This window comes from Hemiscyllium ocellatum, chromosome 43, assembly GCF_020745735.1.
Source record: "Hemiscyllium ocellatum isolate sHemOce1 chromosome 43, sHemOce1.pat.X.cur, whole genome shotgun sequence".
Taxonomy (NCBI): Eukaryota; Metazoa; Chordata; class Chondrichthyes; order Orectolobiformes; family Hemiscylliidae; genus Hemiscyllium; species Hemiscyllium ocellatum.
The window spans coordinates 5051016-5064331 of NC_083443.1; the positions used below are offsets into that span (position 1 = coordinate 5051016).

A 13316-nucleotide genomic window follows, 5' to 3' on the forward strand; every position below is an offset into this window, starting at 1 on the left:
GGAGACTGATTAGCAAGGTTAGATCTCATGGAATACAGGGAGAACTATCCATTTGGATACAGAACTGGCTCAAAGATAGAAGACAGAGGGTGGTGGTGGAGGATTGTTTTTCAGACTGGAGGCCTGTGACCAGAGGAGTGCCACAAGGATCGGTACTGGGCCTTCTACATTTACATAAATGATTTGGATGCGAGCATAAGAGATACAGTTAGTAAGTTTGCAGATGATACCAAAATTGGAGGTGTAGTGGACAGCGAAGAGGGTTACCTCAGGTTACAACAGGATCTTGACCAGATGGGCCAATGGGCTGAGAAGTGGCAGATGGAGTTTAATTCGGACAAATGCAAGGTGCTGCATTTTGGGAAAGCAAATCTTAGCAGGACTGATACACTTAATGGTAAAGTCCTAGGGAGTGTTGCTGAACAAAGAGACCTTGGAGTGCAGGTTCATAGCTCCTTGAAAGTGGAGTTGCAGGTAGATAGGATAGTGAAGAAGGCATTTGGTATGCTTTCCTTTATTGGTCAGAGTATTGTGTACAGGAGTTGGGAGGTCATGTTGTGGCTGTACAGCACATTGGTTAGGCTACTGTTGGAATATTGCGTGCAATTCTGGTCTCCTTCCTATTGGAAAGATTTTGTGAAACTTGAAAAGGTTCAGAAAAGATTTACAAGGATGTTGCTAAAATCGGAGGATCTGAGCTACAGGGAGAGGCTGAACAGGCTGGGGCTGTTTTTCCTGGAGCATCGGAGGCTGAGGGGTGACCTTATAGAGGTTTACAAAATAGACATAGGATAAATAGGCAAAGTCTTTTCCCTGGGGTCGGGAGTCCAGAACTAGAGGGCATAGGTTTAGGGTGAGAGGGGAAAGATATAAAAGAGACCTAAGGGGCAACTTTTTCACACAGAGGGTGGTACGTGAATGGAATGAGCTGCCAGAGGATGCAGTGGAGGCTGGTACAATTGCAACATTTAAGAGGCATTTGAATGGGTATATGAATAGGAAGGGTTTGGAGGGATATGGGCCAGGTACTGGCAGGTGGGACTAAACTGGGTTGGGACATCTGGTTGGCATGGACGGGTTGGACCGAAGGGTCTGTTTCCATACTGTATATCTCTATGACTCTAAGTCCTTGAGATTAGTAAATTATCTGGCTCAGGAGCAAAGCACAGTTGAAAGGTTTGATACAGCAGTATGAGGACATATGTAAGAATAAGATGGAAATGGCTAATGCTATTGTGCATGAGGTAGATGTAGGTAATGCTGTTCCAATAAAAGAACACCCCAATCGACTTAATCCTTTCAAACAAAGTGGAGGTCATGCTCAACAAAGATATCATGGACTGAACAATTTTGCACGGATTATCGAAAGGTGACAAAATCAGACTCATATCCAATACAAAGATTGGAGGATTGTGAAGAGAAAGTTGGTCAAGCCAGTTAGATCCCAAAGTTGGACTTACTGTGTTGTTATTAGCAGATGCCTTAATCAGAGAAGACAAAACAAATTTCTGCATTTGTAACCCCAAATGGGCTATATCAATTCAAAGTGATGATCTTTGGAATGAAGAACACATCCACCACATTTCAAAGACTCAAACAGATTTCTGACTGGGTTAACAAACTGTGCAGTCTATCTGGACAAATGTGGTGATCTTGAGTGAGTCCTGAGAAGATCACATGGTACAGCCCGCAGAGCTCTTTGACCAGTTAAGAGACGCAAAACTGGTAATGAATTTAACCAAAACTAAATTTATGAAAGCAGAGGTGACATTCTTGGGACATAATATCAGTCATGGAAGGTTGATCCCCAGGAACGCAAAGACAAAGGCCATTGAGGAATTTCCACCACCAACATTGAAGAAAGAGGTGCCTCACTATTTTCAATGAAGCTGATTCTATCGGACGTTTGTTCCAAACTTGAGCAATGCAGTGGCACCATTAACAGATTTGCTGAAGAAGAACACAAAATTTCAGTTGACAGAACAATGTCAGTACGCATTTGGCAATTTAAAAGCAGTATTAATCACCTCACCAATTTTAGCTACACCAAATTTTTTAAACCCTTCAAAGTTGCTATCGATGTTAGTGCCATAAGAGTTGGAGCTGTACAGCTGCAGGAAGATGATAATGCAATCAAACTTCCAGTTAGTTATTTTTAAATGAAACTTGACACACATCCAAGGAAATACTTTATAATCAAAAAAGAACTACTGAGTTTGGTATTTGGCCTTACAACATTTTAACGTGTGTGTCACGAACAGAGTGTTGGAGACAGTTGTGTACACAGATCACAATCCTCTTACATTTTTGGAATGCATTAAAGACAAGAATATGAGACTATTTTGTTGGAGTCCTATGTTACAGACATTTAATTTACAAATTAAATTAAAAATTACAAATTACGTGTTGCACGTCATAAGAATGTAATAGCAGATGATTTATTGTGTAGTATAGATGTAGAGTAGATAAAGTATAGATAAGATTTATTCAATGTTATATATAGATGTGGGAAGAAGTTAATATGAACTTCGATTAAAGTCATATATATTCATGTTAATGTGGTTAAGGAATAGAAAACAATTGAAGCTATCTTTTTATTATGATGGTTCTTTTTTTTTAAACTTAAGAGACAATTTGAACAGTTAGCCAGAGCAGCAAAGAGCACCAACAAACAGATTGCCCAAAGAATTCCTCTCTGAAAGGTACCTTTTCATGTGAAATCTGTGCAGCAGTAGACTAAACAAAAGATGACAGGATAAATCTACCGAAGAAAATACAGAAGAGAATTGACATAGCTGATTGGTTTTGAAATTTGATTTTTATACAACTTACATGGGGGCTTTATTGGATCAGTACATTGTTTGTTGAATGGGAGATAGATAAGTTGATCAAAGGAAGATTACAGTTAAGATAGTTGCTGTTTAATGTTTTTATTTGTGAAGTTGAAGAATAAATTGTTAGTTTTTATTAAATAGTGGGATTTTTCACTCATACTTATTACAAGACAAGGTTTTCTGTGTGTCTGGTTTAAATTAGCAGAAGAGTTTACCCCGTGTCATAACAATAGAAAGTGGGGCAACAGAGGAGGGGGAGTGGAGTTTTTGGTAAGGGAAAGCATTACTGCTATACTTAGGGAGATGTTCCTGTAAATACATCCGGGGAAGTTATTTGAGTGAAACTGAGAAATAGGGAAGAGATGATTACCTTATTGGGATTGAATTATAGACCCATAATAGTCAGCAGGAAATTGAGAAATAAATTTGTCAGGAAATTTCGGTTATCTGTAAGAATAATCGGGTGGTTATGGCTTTTAACTTTCCAAATATAGACTGGGACTGCCATAGTGTTAAGGGTTTAGGTGGAGACGAATTTGTTAAGTGTGTACAAGAAAATTTTCTGATTCAGTATGTGGATGTACCTACTCGAGAAGGTGCACAATATGGCCTACTCTTGGGAAATAAGGCAGGGCAGGTGACGAAGGTGTCAGTGAGGGAGCACTTTGGGGCCAGCAACCATAATTCTATTTGTTTTAAAATACTGATGAAAAAGGGTAGACCAGATCTAAAAGTTGAAGTTCTAAATTGGAGGAACACCAATTTTGACAGTATTAGGCAAGAATTTTCAAAAGCTGATTGGGAGCAGGTAAGAGATGGCTGGAAAATGGGAAGCCTTCAGAAATGAGATAATGAGAGTCCAGAGACAGTATATTGCTGTTAGGGTAAAAGGAAAGGCCAAGGTGTAGGGAATGCTGGATGACTAGAGAAATTGAGGTTTTGGTGAAGAAAAAGAAGGAAATATATAGTCAGCAGAGATCAAATGAATCCTTAGAACCGTATAAAGGCAGTAAAAGTATACTTGAGAAGGAAATCAGGAGGCCAAAAAGGGGACATAAGATAGCTTTAGCAAATAGGGTTAAGGAGAATCCAAAGGGATTTATAAATATATTAAGGACAAAAGGGTAACGAGGGAGAGAATAGGGCTGTCAAAGATCAGCAAGGCAGCCTATGTGTGGAGCCACAGGAGATGGGGGAGATACCAAATGAGTATTTTGCATCAGTGTTTACTGTGGGGAAGGACATGGAAGATATAGAACGTGGGAAATAGATGGTGACATTTTGAAAAATATCCATATTACAGAGGAAGAGTTGCAGGATTTCTTGGTAAATCCACAGGACCTGATCAGGTATCCCCTAGAACTCTGTAGCAAGTTTGGGAAATGATTGCTGGGTCCCTTGCTGAGTTACATTAGATTAGATTCACTACAGTGCGGAAACAGGCCCTTTGGCCCAACTAGTCCACACCGACCCTCCGAAGAGTAACCCATCCAGACCCATTCCCCTCTGACTAATGCACCCAACACTATGGGCAATTTAGCATGGTCAATTCACATAACCTGCACATTTTTGGATTGGGGAAGGAAACCAGAGCACCTGGAGGAAAGCCCATACAGACAGTCAGCCGAGCTGGAATTGAACTGGGACCCTGGTGCTGTGAGGCAGCAGCGCTAACCACTGAGCCATCATGCCACCCTCACATGTATCACCGATAGTCACAGGTGAGGTGCTGGAAGACTTGAGGTTGGCTAACATCATGCCACTATTTTAAAAAGGTGGTAAGGAAAAACCAGGGAATTATAGAATGGTGAGCCTGATATCAGGTGGTGGGCAAGTTGTTGGAGGAAACCCTGAGGGAAGGGATTTACCGTATTTGGAAAGGCAATGACTGATTAAGGATAGTCACCATGGCTTTGTGCATGGGAAATCATGAACTTATTGATGAGGGCAGAACAGTGGATGTGATCTATGTGATTTTGGAAATGCAAATACTTATATACTTGGAATATGCTGAACAAGTACAGGTTCATAGTTCCTTGGAAGTGGAGTTGTAGGTAAATAGGATAGTGAAGATGTTTGGTATGCTTTCCTTTATTGATCAGAGCATTGAGTACAGGAGTTGGGAGGTCATGTTGCATTGGTTAGGCCAGTTTTGGAATATTGCATGCAATTCTCATCTCCTGGGATGTTGTGAAACTTGAAAGGATTCAGAAAAGTTTTGCAAGGATGTTGCCAGGGTTGGAGAATTTAAGCAATAGGCTGAGGGGTGACCTTATGGAGGTTTATAAAATCATGGTGGATAAATAGACAAAGTCTTTACACAGAGGATGGTAGGTTTGCCAGCAGAGGTAGTAGAGGCAGGCACGGTAGATTCATTTAAGATACGTCTGGACAGATGCATGAGTAGGTGGGGAGCAGAGGGATACAGATTAGATTAGATTACCTACAGCATGGAAACAGGCCCTTTGACCTAACCAGTCCACACTGACCCTCCGAAGAATAACCCACCCAGACCCATTTCCCTCTGACTAACGCACCTAACACTATGGGCAATTTAGCATGGCCAATTCACCTGACCTGCACATCTTTGAACTGTGGGAGGAAACCGGAGCACCTGGAGGAAACTCACGCAGACACAAAGAGAATGTGTAAACTCCACACAGACAGTCGCCCAAGGCTGGAATTGAACATGGGACCCTAGTGCTGTGAGGCAGCAGTACTAACCACTGAGCCACCGTGCCACCCTAAGGACGCTTAAGAATTGGGCAACAGGCTTAGACAGTGGATTTGGATCAGCTCAGGCTTACAGGGCCAAAGGGCCTGTCCTTGGGCTGTAAATCTTCATTGATTTTGTTATTTGTTCTTTTCCCTGGGGTGGGGGAGTCCAGAATTAGAGGACATAGGTTTAGGGTTAGAGGGGAAAGATATAAAAGGATCCTAAGGGGCAACTTTTTCACACAGATGGTGTTGTCTGTATCAAATGAGCTGCCAGAGGAAGTAGTGGATGCTGGTACAATTACAACATTTAAAAGGCATCTGGACGAGTATATGAATAGGAAGGGTTAGAGGAATGTGGGCCAAGTGCTGGCAAATGGGACTAGATTCGGTTAGCATATCTGGCGGAATGGATGAGTTGGACCGAAGGGTCTGTTTCCATGCTGTACATCTCGATGACTATTTCAAATTTCACCTATCAGATCTTCAAAATTCAATTTAACAGATTCTCTCCATGTTCTGTCTTGCAAACTATGGAGTCTTCATACCTAAAGGAGAAAGTGAGGTCTGCAGATGCTGGAGTATCCTGATGAAGGGCTTATGCCTTTTCCTGTTCCTTGGATGCTGCCTGACTTGCTGCGCTTTTCCAGCAACACATTTCCAGCTCTTCATACCTAAATCCTCTCATACTGAGATCTTAGACTTTCTTAGCTACTAATAACTTGTAGACACCTAATCAAACACCATCTGGAAATGGTACAAATTAAGCTTTTCTATTGAGATAACTCAGTGGCTTAACTGCTCTGAAATATCCTTTCTTCCTCCGATTGTAACCAACATGAATATATCACTACTTTGAAATTCATATTCCAAAAATGATAAATTACACACCTTCTGTCACACTTAGCAAACCTGATTTCTGACTCACCTGTCTAGTTCTAAGCCATGGTCTTGTCTTCTTAATGTCTTGATTACACCCTGCGGATAACACACTAAAACAATTATATCAACCAGAATTAATAGAACAAACCATTAAACTACCTCCAAGACTATGTGTCAAAACCTTTCTGGTAAAATGTGATATTGGCAGATTCATCCTTTCAGCTGCAGATCATCTCACAGAATTATAACCTGTTGTAAATACAGATGATTAAAATAGAAGTTCATATATGGACTTTCAAGATTCTCCAGTTCTCTGTTCCTGGAACAAATCCAAAAGAACTGCAGAAGCTGTACATCAGAAATGAAAACATAAGTTGCAGGAAAAGTTCAACAGATCTGGCAGCATCTGTGCAGAGAAAGCAGGGTTAATGTTTCAGGTCTAGTGACCTTTCCTCAGAACAGTTCAGACCCTCAGACCTGAAATGTTAACTCTGATTTTTCTGCACATATGCTTTCAGATCTGCTGAGCTTTTCTGGCAACTTCTATTTTTATTTTTAACCCTCGTCTCACTCTTATAAATCTTTGAATGCTTTCTCATTCCCCGTGTAGCTATATTCTTTCTCTGACTTGCTTCTGTACGACACTTATCCATTTACTATGATCTCAATGAATGTTAATATTGATCCCATAATGAATTCTGCCTTAATGAATCATATTTGTTTTTATTTAACAAGGTGGTCTTGCACTGAAACACTTGCATTGAAAATACTGCAGATTTGGTTTAAACAACAAAGCAGTTCATTATGCAAAGGACATGAAGATAAAATAGAATAAACTAAGATATTTACATACAATTTGAAAAATTTCAAAACACAGTACAACAAAATGTCATTGCTTTATCATACTCAAATACCAGAGGTCAGTTTTCTTCTCCATCACACCTATAGATTTGACTTAAGTGTTTCTTTCAATTTCTGGGGTCAAGAGTTTGATTAATTTTTCTTTAATTAATCACATAACTGAGCTTAGATTTTCTCAATTTCAAGTACTCTCAGGGTTCAAAACAAACTATTCTGATCTGGAACATTCAAACTTATTCTGAGGTAACGTATTGTTCTGAATTTGCACTTGTTCCAGGAAAAACTGTTCATACATTTAAAGTTAAACAGGTCTTCTGCAAACTGAAACCAAACATTTCCCATTTATGAAACTTTCATGCAAGCAAAAACAAAATAAATTTTCAGTTCTTTAAACCAAAAGCAGGCTAATGCTTTTGAAAGTCGAAAGGTGTGGCGCTGGAAAAGGTTAGGAAGCAGGAGAGTCGACATTTCGGGCATAAGCCCTTGATCAGGAATGTTGGGGTCGGAAGGGGACCGAGACACAAATAGGAGGGTGGAGTGGGGAGAAGGTAGCTGGGAGAGTGATAGGTAGGACAGTTCAAGAGGGCTTTGCTAAGTTGGAGGGTTGGATCTGGGATGAGGTGGGAGGGGTGTGTGTGTGTGTTGGAGGGGGGGGCGGGGGGGGAAAGAGAGAGGGAGATAAGGAAACTGGTGAAGTTGACCTTGACGCCATGTATTTGGAGAGTCCCAAGGCAGAAGGTGAGGAAGGTTTCTTCCAATCGTCCGGTGGCTTGGATGCAGTGGTGGAGGAGGCCCAGGACTTGTATGTTCTTGGCAGAGTGGGAGAGGGAGTTGAAATGGTCATCCACAGGACGGTGGGGTCGTTTGGTGCATGTATCCCAGAGATGTTCCCTGAAACATTCCGCGAGTTGGCGTTCTGTCTCCCCCTTGTTGAGGAGACCACATCAAAACCAATTGACACAGTAGATTAGGTGTTTCAATGTGCAGGAAAATCTCTCCTGGATGGAAAAGGATCCTTTGGCGCCTTGGACGGAGGTGAGGGGGAAGGTGCGCTTTTCAATTTTTGCTCAGTACAGTCATAAAACTCTCACAATGCAAACAAATTCCTATTATAATTTAACAAACAGCTTGGTCTCACATAATAATTTAAGAACCATGTATCCAGAAACAATAACAAATTAATTATGAAACCCTATCCTACTAGCTGCCACTAGTTCAAACTCCAATCAGTGAATCTCTTCCCACACTTGGAGCAGATGAATGGCCTCTATTAGTGTGAATTCGCTGGTGTACAATGAGGGTGCATGAATGCCTGAACCCCTTTCCACAGTAAGTGCAGCGGAATGGTTTTTCCTCAGTGTGAACCCGGTGGTGTGTCAATAGGGAAGATGAATCTGCAAATCCCTTCCCACATTCTGAGCAGGTAAATGGCCTCTCCCCAGTATGAACACGCTGGTGTTTCACCAAGGCGGATGAATCAGTGAATCCTTTCCTACACACACAACAGGTGAAGGGTTTCTCCCCAGTGTGAACACGCTGGTGTCTCCGCAGATCAGAAGCATGAGCGAATCCCTTCCCGCAAACAGAACAGATAAACGGCCTTTCTCCAGTGTGAACCCTCTGGTGTCCAGTGAGGGTGCCTGAATGTCTGAACCCCTTCCCACAGTAAGTACAGTGGAACGGTTTCTCCTCAGTGTGAACTCGCTGGTGTGTCAGTACGTGTGATAACTGAGTGAATTCTTTCTCACATTTGGAGCAGGCAAATGGCTTCCTTCCAGTGTGAACGCGTTGATGAACAGTGAGGGAGCTTGACTGTCTAAAACCCTTTCCACAATAAGTGCAGCTAAATGGCCTCTCTCCTGTGTGAACCCGCTGGTGTACTGTGAGGGTGCCTGAATGCCTAAACCTCTTCCCACAGTAAGTACAGCTGAAGGGCCTCTCCTCAGTATGAACTCGCTGGTGAGTGAGTAGCTGAGATGAATCAGTGAATCCTTTCCCACAGTCAGAGCAGGTTAAGGGCCTCTCCCCCGTGTGACTGTGTCGATGGGTTTCCAATAGGGATTGGTAATTGAATCCCTTCCCACAATCCCCACATTTCCAAGGCTTCTCCCCAGTGTGACTGCGTCGATGAATTTCTAGCAAAGATGGAAAATTGAAGCCCTTCCCACAGTCCCCACATTTCCATGGTTTCTCCCCAGTGTGATTGCGTCGATGAATTTCTAGCCGAGACCGGTAATCAAATCCCTTCCCACAGTCCCCACATATCCATGGTTTCTCCATTGCATGCTCATCCTGGTGTCGCTCCAGGTTGGACGATCAACTGAAGCCTTGTCCACACAGATATAGTTTCTTCCAGTGTGAAAGATGCAATGTTCTTTAAAGCTGTGTAACTGGGTAAAGCTCCTTCCACAGTCAGCACACTGGAACACAATCACTCTGGGGTATGTATGAATCTGAATTTCCAGTCAAACAGATGTGTAAATTTATTTCTCACAGAACAGATAAATATTTCTGATTCTAAATTCAAATGTCATGATATTCAGATTGTCAGAAATTGAATGACTGAGAGCTCTTGGCATGTTGTTTGGTTTGAGTTTTCTGTCTGCAAATTCTCACTTTGAAAACCCTGTAAAAGGAGTTTATAAATCATCACAGTAAGAACAGAAAGTCATAAGACAGTTACAATATCAATGGAAAATTGTTTCATCCCTTGTTCCATAAAATCTTAACCTGATGTCTTACACACTTTCCCTCTTTCCTATCCAGAAACTCAAACCCATTGCACCATCTCCAACTATTTTTTTTGGTCAACGTTTGCCTAGACTCTGGCTGGGTTCAGTTCCACACTTCCAGTTCCTCTTTATCTCTCCTGAACGTGCTGAGTCAAGTTGTGTTCAGTTTTTTCACCATTTCCTCTGTCTCTCTGTCTTTCTCTCTCTCTTTCTCCCTCCCTCCCTCCCTCCCTCCCTCTCCTTATAGTGTGGAAACAGGCCCTTTGGCCCAACAAGTCCACACCGAAGAGCAACCCCCCCAGACCCATTTCCCCTACATTTACCCCTACACCTAACACTACGAGCAATATAGCATAGCCAATTCACCTAACCTGCACATTTTTGGACTGTGGGAGGAAACTGGAGCACCCAGAGGAAACCCATGCAGACATGGGGAGAATGTGCAAACACCACACAGACAGTTGCCTGAGGTGGGAATTGAACCTGGGTCTGAGGCAGCATTTGGTTGGATTAAGTTCTGCACTCAGTAAGTAGAATGTTATGAATGCAGGAAATCAGAAACAAAACAGAATTTTTAAAAAATCTCAGCAATTCTGTATCATATTGTTAAACGTCTCAATAGCGTTGCTAGCCGAGCTCTACTTTCCTGATATATAATATCTCTGGCAGAGGATCTACCCACAATTCAATGTATAAATTTGATCTGTCTGATGAGAAGTTTGAGTTGAGACATTATATTCAGGTTGTACAGGATTTTGGTGAGGCATCTTCCGGTGTACTGTGTCCAGTTTTGGTCATGCTGTTACAGGAAGGATATTATTAAACTGGAGAGGGTTCAGAAGAGATTTATCAGGAAATTGATGGGAATGGAGGGTTTGAATTATAAGGGGAGGCTGGATAGGCTTGGGACATTTTTCACTGGAGTGTAGGAGGTTGAGGGGTGACCTTATAGAGGTTTATAAAAGCATGAGTATAGATAAGGTGAATGGCAGGTGTCTTTTTCCTAGGGTTTCAAGACTAAAGGACATATTTTTGAGGCGAGAGGAGAAAGACTTAAAAAAGATATGAGGGGCAATTTTTGTTTTCTTCTTTATTCATTTATGGATGAGGGCATTGCTAGTTAGGCAGCATTTAATGCCCATCCCTAATTGCCCAGAGAGCAATTAAGAGTCAACTGTATTGTGGTGAGTTGGGAGTCACATGTCGGCCAGACCAGGTAAGGATGGCAGTTTCCATCCCTAAAGGATATTAGTGAACCTGATGATTGTCTTTGATAATCGACAATGGAATCATGTGCATCATCAGATTCTTAATTCCAGATATTTTACTGTATTTAGGATTCAACAATAACTGGGTCTCTGAATTAACAGTCCAGCGATAATACCACTAGACCATCGCCTCCCCAAAACTCTCGTTTTACACAGAGATTTATTTATGTGTAGAATGAACTTCTGGAGGAGGTGGGGATGCAGCTACAGTTACAACCTTTAAAAGATATTTAGGTAAGTACATAACTAGGAAAGGATTAGAGCAATACAGGCCAAATACAGGTGGAACTAATTTAGTTTGGGATTATGGTCAGCATGAATTGGTGAGACTGAAGGCTCTGTTTCTGTGCTGTATGACTCTATAAACCCTGGCAGCATTTGTGCAGACAGCAAAACACAGACACAGTGGTGAAGGCGGCACATGGGATGCCTTCATTAGCCACAGCATAGAATTTATGAGCAAGGGAGTCTTGTACACCTTTATAAAACATTGGTTAGGCCACAGATTGAAAACTGCGTACAGTTCTAGTTGTCACACTATCAGACGGATGTGACTGCACTAGAAAGAGTGCACAGGATTTTAACCAAACTGTTACCTAGGATGAAAATCTCAGTTACAGCTGAGAATAGATAGGCCTGGTTTGCGTCTCTGATGCCGAGGAGGGATCTGATAGAGTTAAACAAATTATGAGAGGCGTAGACATCGTAGGTTGTGAGAATCTTTTTTCCCCATGAAAGGCATATCTAAGACTAAAAGGCATAAGTTTAAGGTGAGGAGTAAGTCATTTTGACGGGATCTGAGGAAAAAAATGTATTCACTCAGAGGGTGGTAGAAACATGCAAAGCACTGCCTGGGAGGCAGGTACTTTTGCAGCATTTCAAATACCAGAGCTTAGTAAGTTACAGACCATGTGCAATTAAATGGAATTAATGCAGCTTAGTGTTTGCTGATCAGTGTAGACATAGTGGGCCGAAGAGTCTGTTTCTATGCTGTATGACGACTGAGAAACGGGGTTAGCAGTTCAGCCCAGCGAGCTGTCATCAGAACAGGAAATGTTACTGATATAATAGGACTTGAGCAAAGGTTCGGTAGGACAAGAAAGGTCATTTGTGAGATGGAAGGAGGGGAAAATTGAGTGTTCGAAAAGTTAGGCATCCAGAGCCAAACAAAAAAAACCTATGCCTGAAGTAGCTGCTGCTGAGAGAGAAACGAAACAGAGAAAAGCGAACAAACTGGAGAACAGGATTACCAGTTAGAAACTGTTCAACTCACTGATCTTCAGGCTGCGATTACCATCAGCTGCATGGTGCAGCTCCTACCCCTGAGGCTAGACGATAGTTCTCCGGTACCAGCGGCTCCGAGTGAGGCTCTCAGTGCTGTTAATACTGTATCATTAATGGTGCGTTCAGCTTCCTGGAGCAAAGAGCGCGCATGCTCCGCGCAGACCGGCTGTCCCTGGGAAAGGAATCGATCGACTTCTGCGCAGTATTGCGATCCAAGTGGAGGTACTGCAATTGGTATTGATGCAAGAGGAGCAGTCTGAGTTCTTCCATTCATTTTCAAATCACTGATCATACCGTAATAGGAGGTCTTCAACCCAATATATTTGTGGAAATTCTTTCTCAAAAGTGTACAAATGTAACCACATGATAAGGCAAAGTATAAATGGAGAAATAAAAGGAGTTGGTCAAAAAACGATCGAAATAATCAGCGTGGAGACTGAAAAATAAGACGAGTGAAGGTAGCACAGATGAGTTCACAGATTGTTATCAAGAGAGTTTCTTAGAACACCATCTTCCAGCGCCAAGCAGAGAGCAGACTATGTGGGGCCTGGCGTTATGCAATAACAATGGGTGAATTAAAAATCTCAGGAATGTTATGACAACATGAAAGCAGAGAAGTGTAAATAATGTTAAGAGACGTCAGTAGATTTACAGTTGTAGGTATTTAAGGGGATACTTCAGAATACATGGAATAGACACATTCCAACAAGAAACAAATTCTAAGCAGTGGACACAAGACG

At 41.8% G+C, this 13316-nt stretch overlaps 1 protein-coding gene across 2 annotated transcripts; it reads right to left on the reverse strand.

Annotated features, from left to right (window-relative positions):
- Positions 1 to 7206: 7206 nt before the first annotated feature.
- LOC132834909 (gastrula zinc finger protein XlCGF17.1-like) lies at positions 7207 to 12751 on the reverse strand. 2 transcript variants are annotated; one of them, XM_060854028.1, is made up of 2 exons: positions 12566 to 12751; positions 7207 to 9918 (listed from the first exon to the last, which is right to left on the reverse strand). In XM_060854028.1, the coding sequence occupies exon 2, from the start codon at positions 9570 to 9572 to the stop codon at positions 8508 to 8510; it is 1065 nt and encodes a 354-aa protein (XP_060710011.1). In that variant the 5' UTR covers positions 9573 to 9918; positions 12566 to 12751; the 3' UTR covers positions 7207 to 8507. The 2 variants fall into 2 exon arrangements, with proteins under 2 accessions (XP_060710011.1, XP_060710012.1); XM_060854029.1 differs by having other exon boundaries at positions 12543 to 12751.
- Positions 12752 to 13316: the final 565 nt, after the last annotated feature.

Bases quoted from the DNA above. Each gene is read 5' to 3' on its own strand.
- LOC132834909 (XM_060854028.1), bottom strand. From the start codon at position 9,572: ATGGAGAAACCATGGATATGTGGGGACTGTGGGAAGGGATTTGATTAC.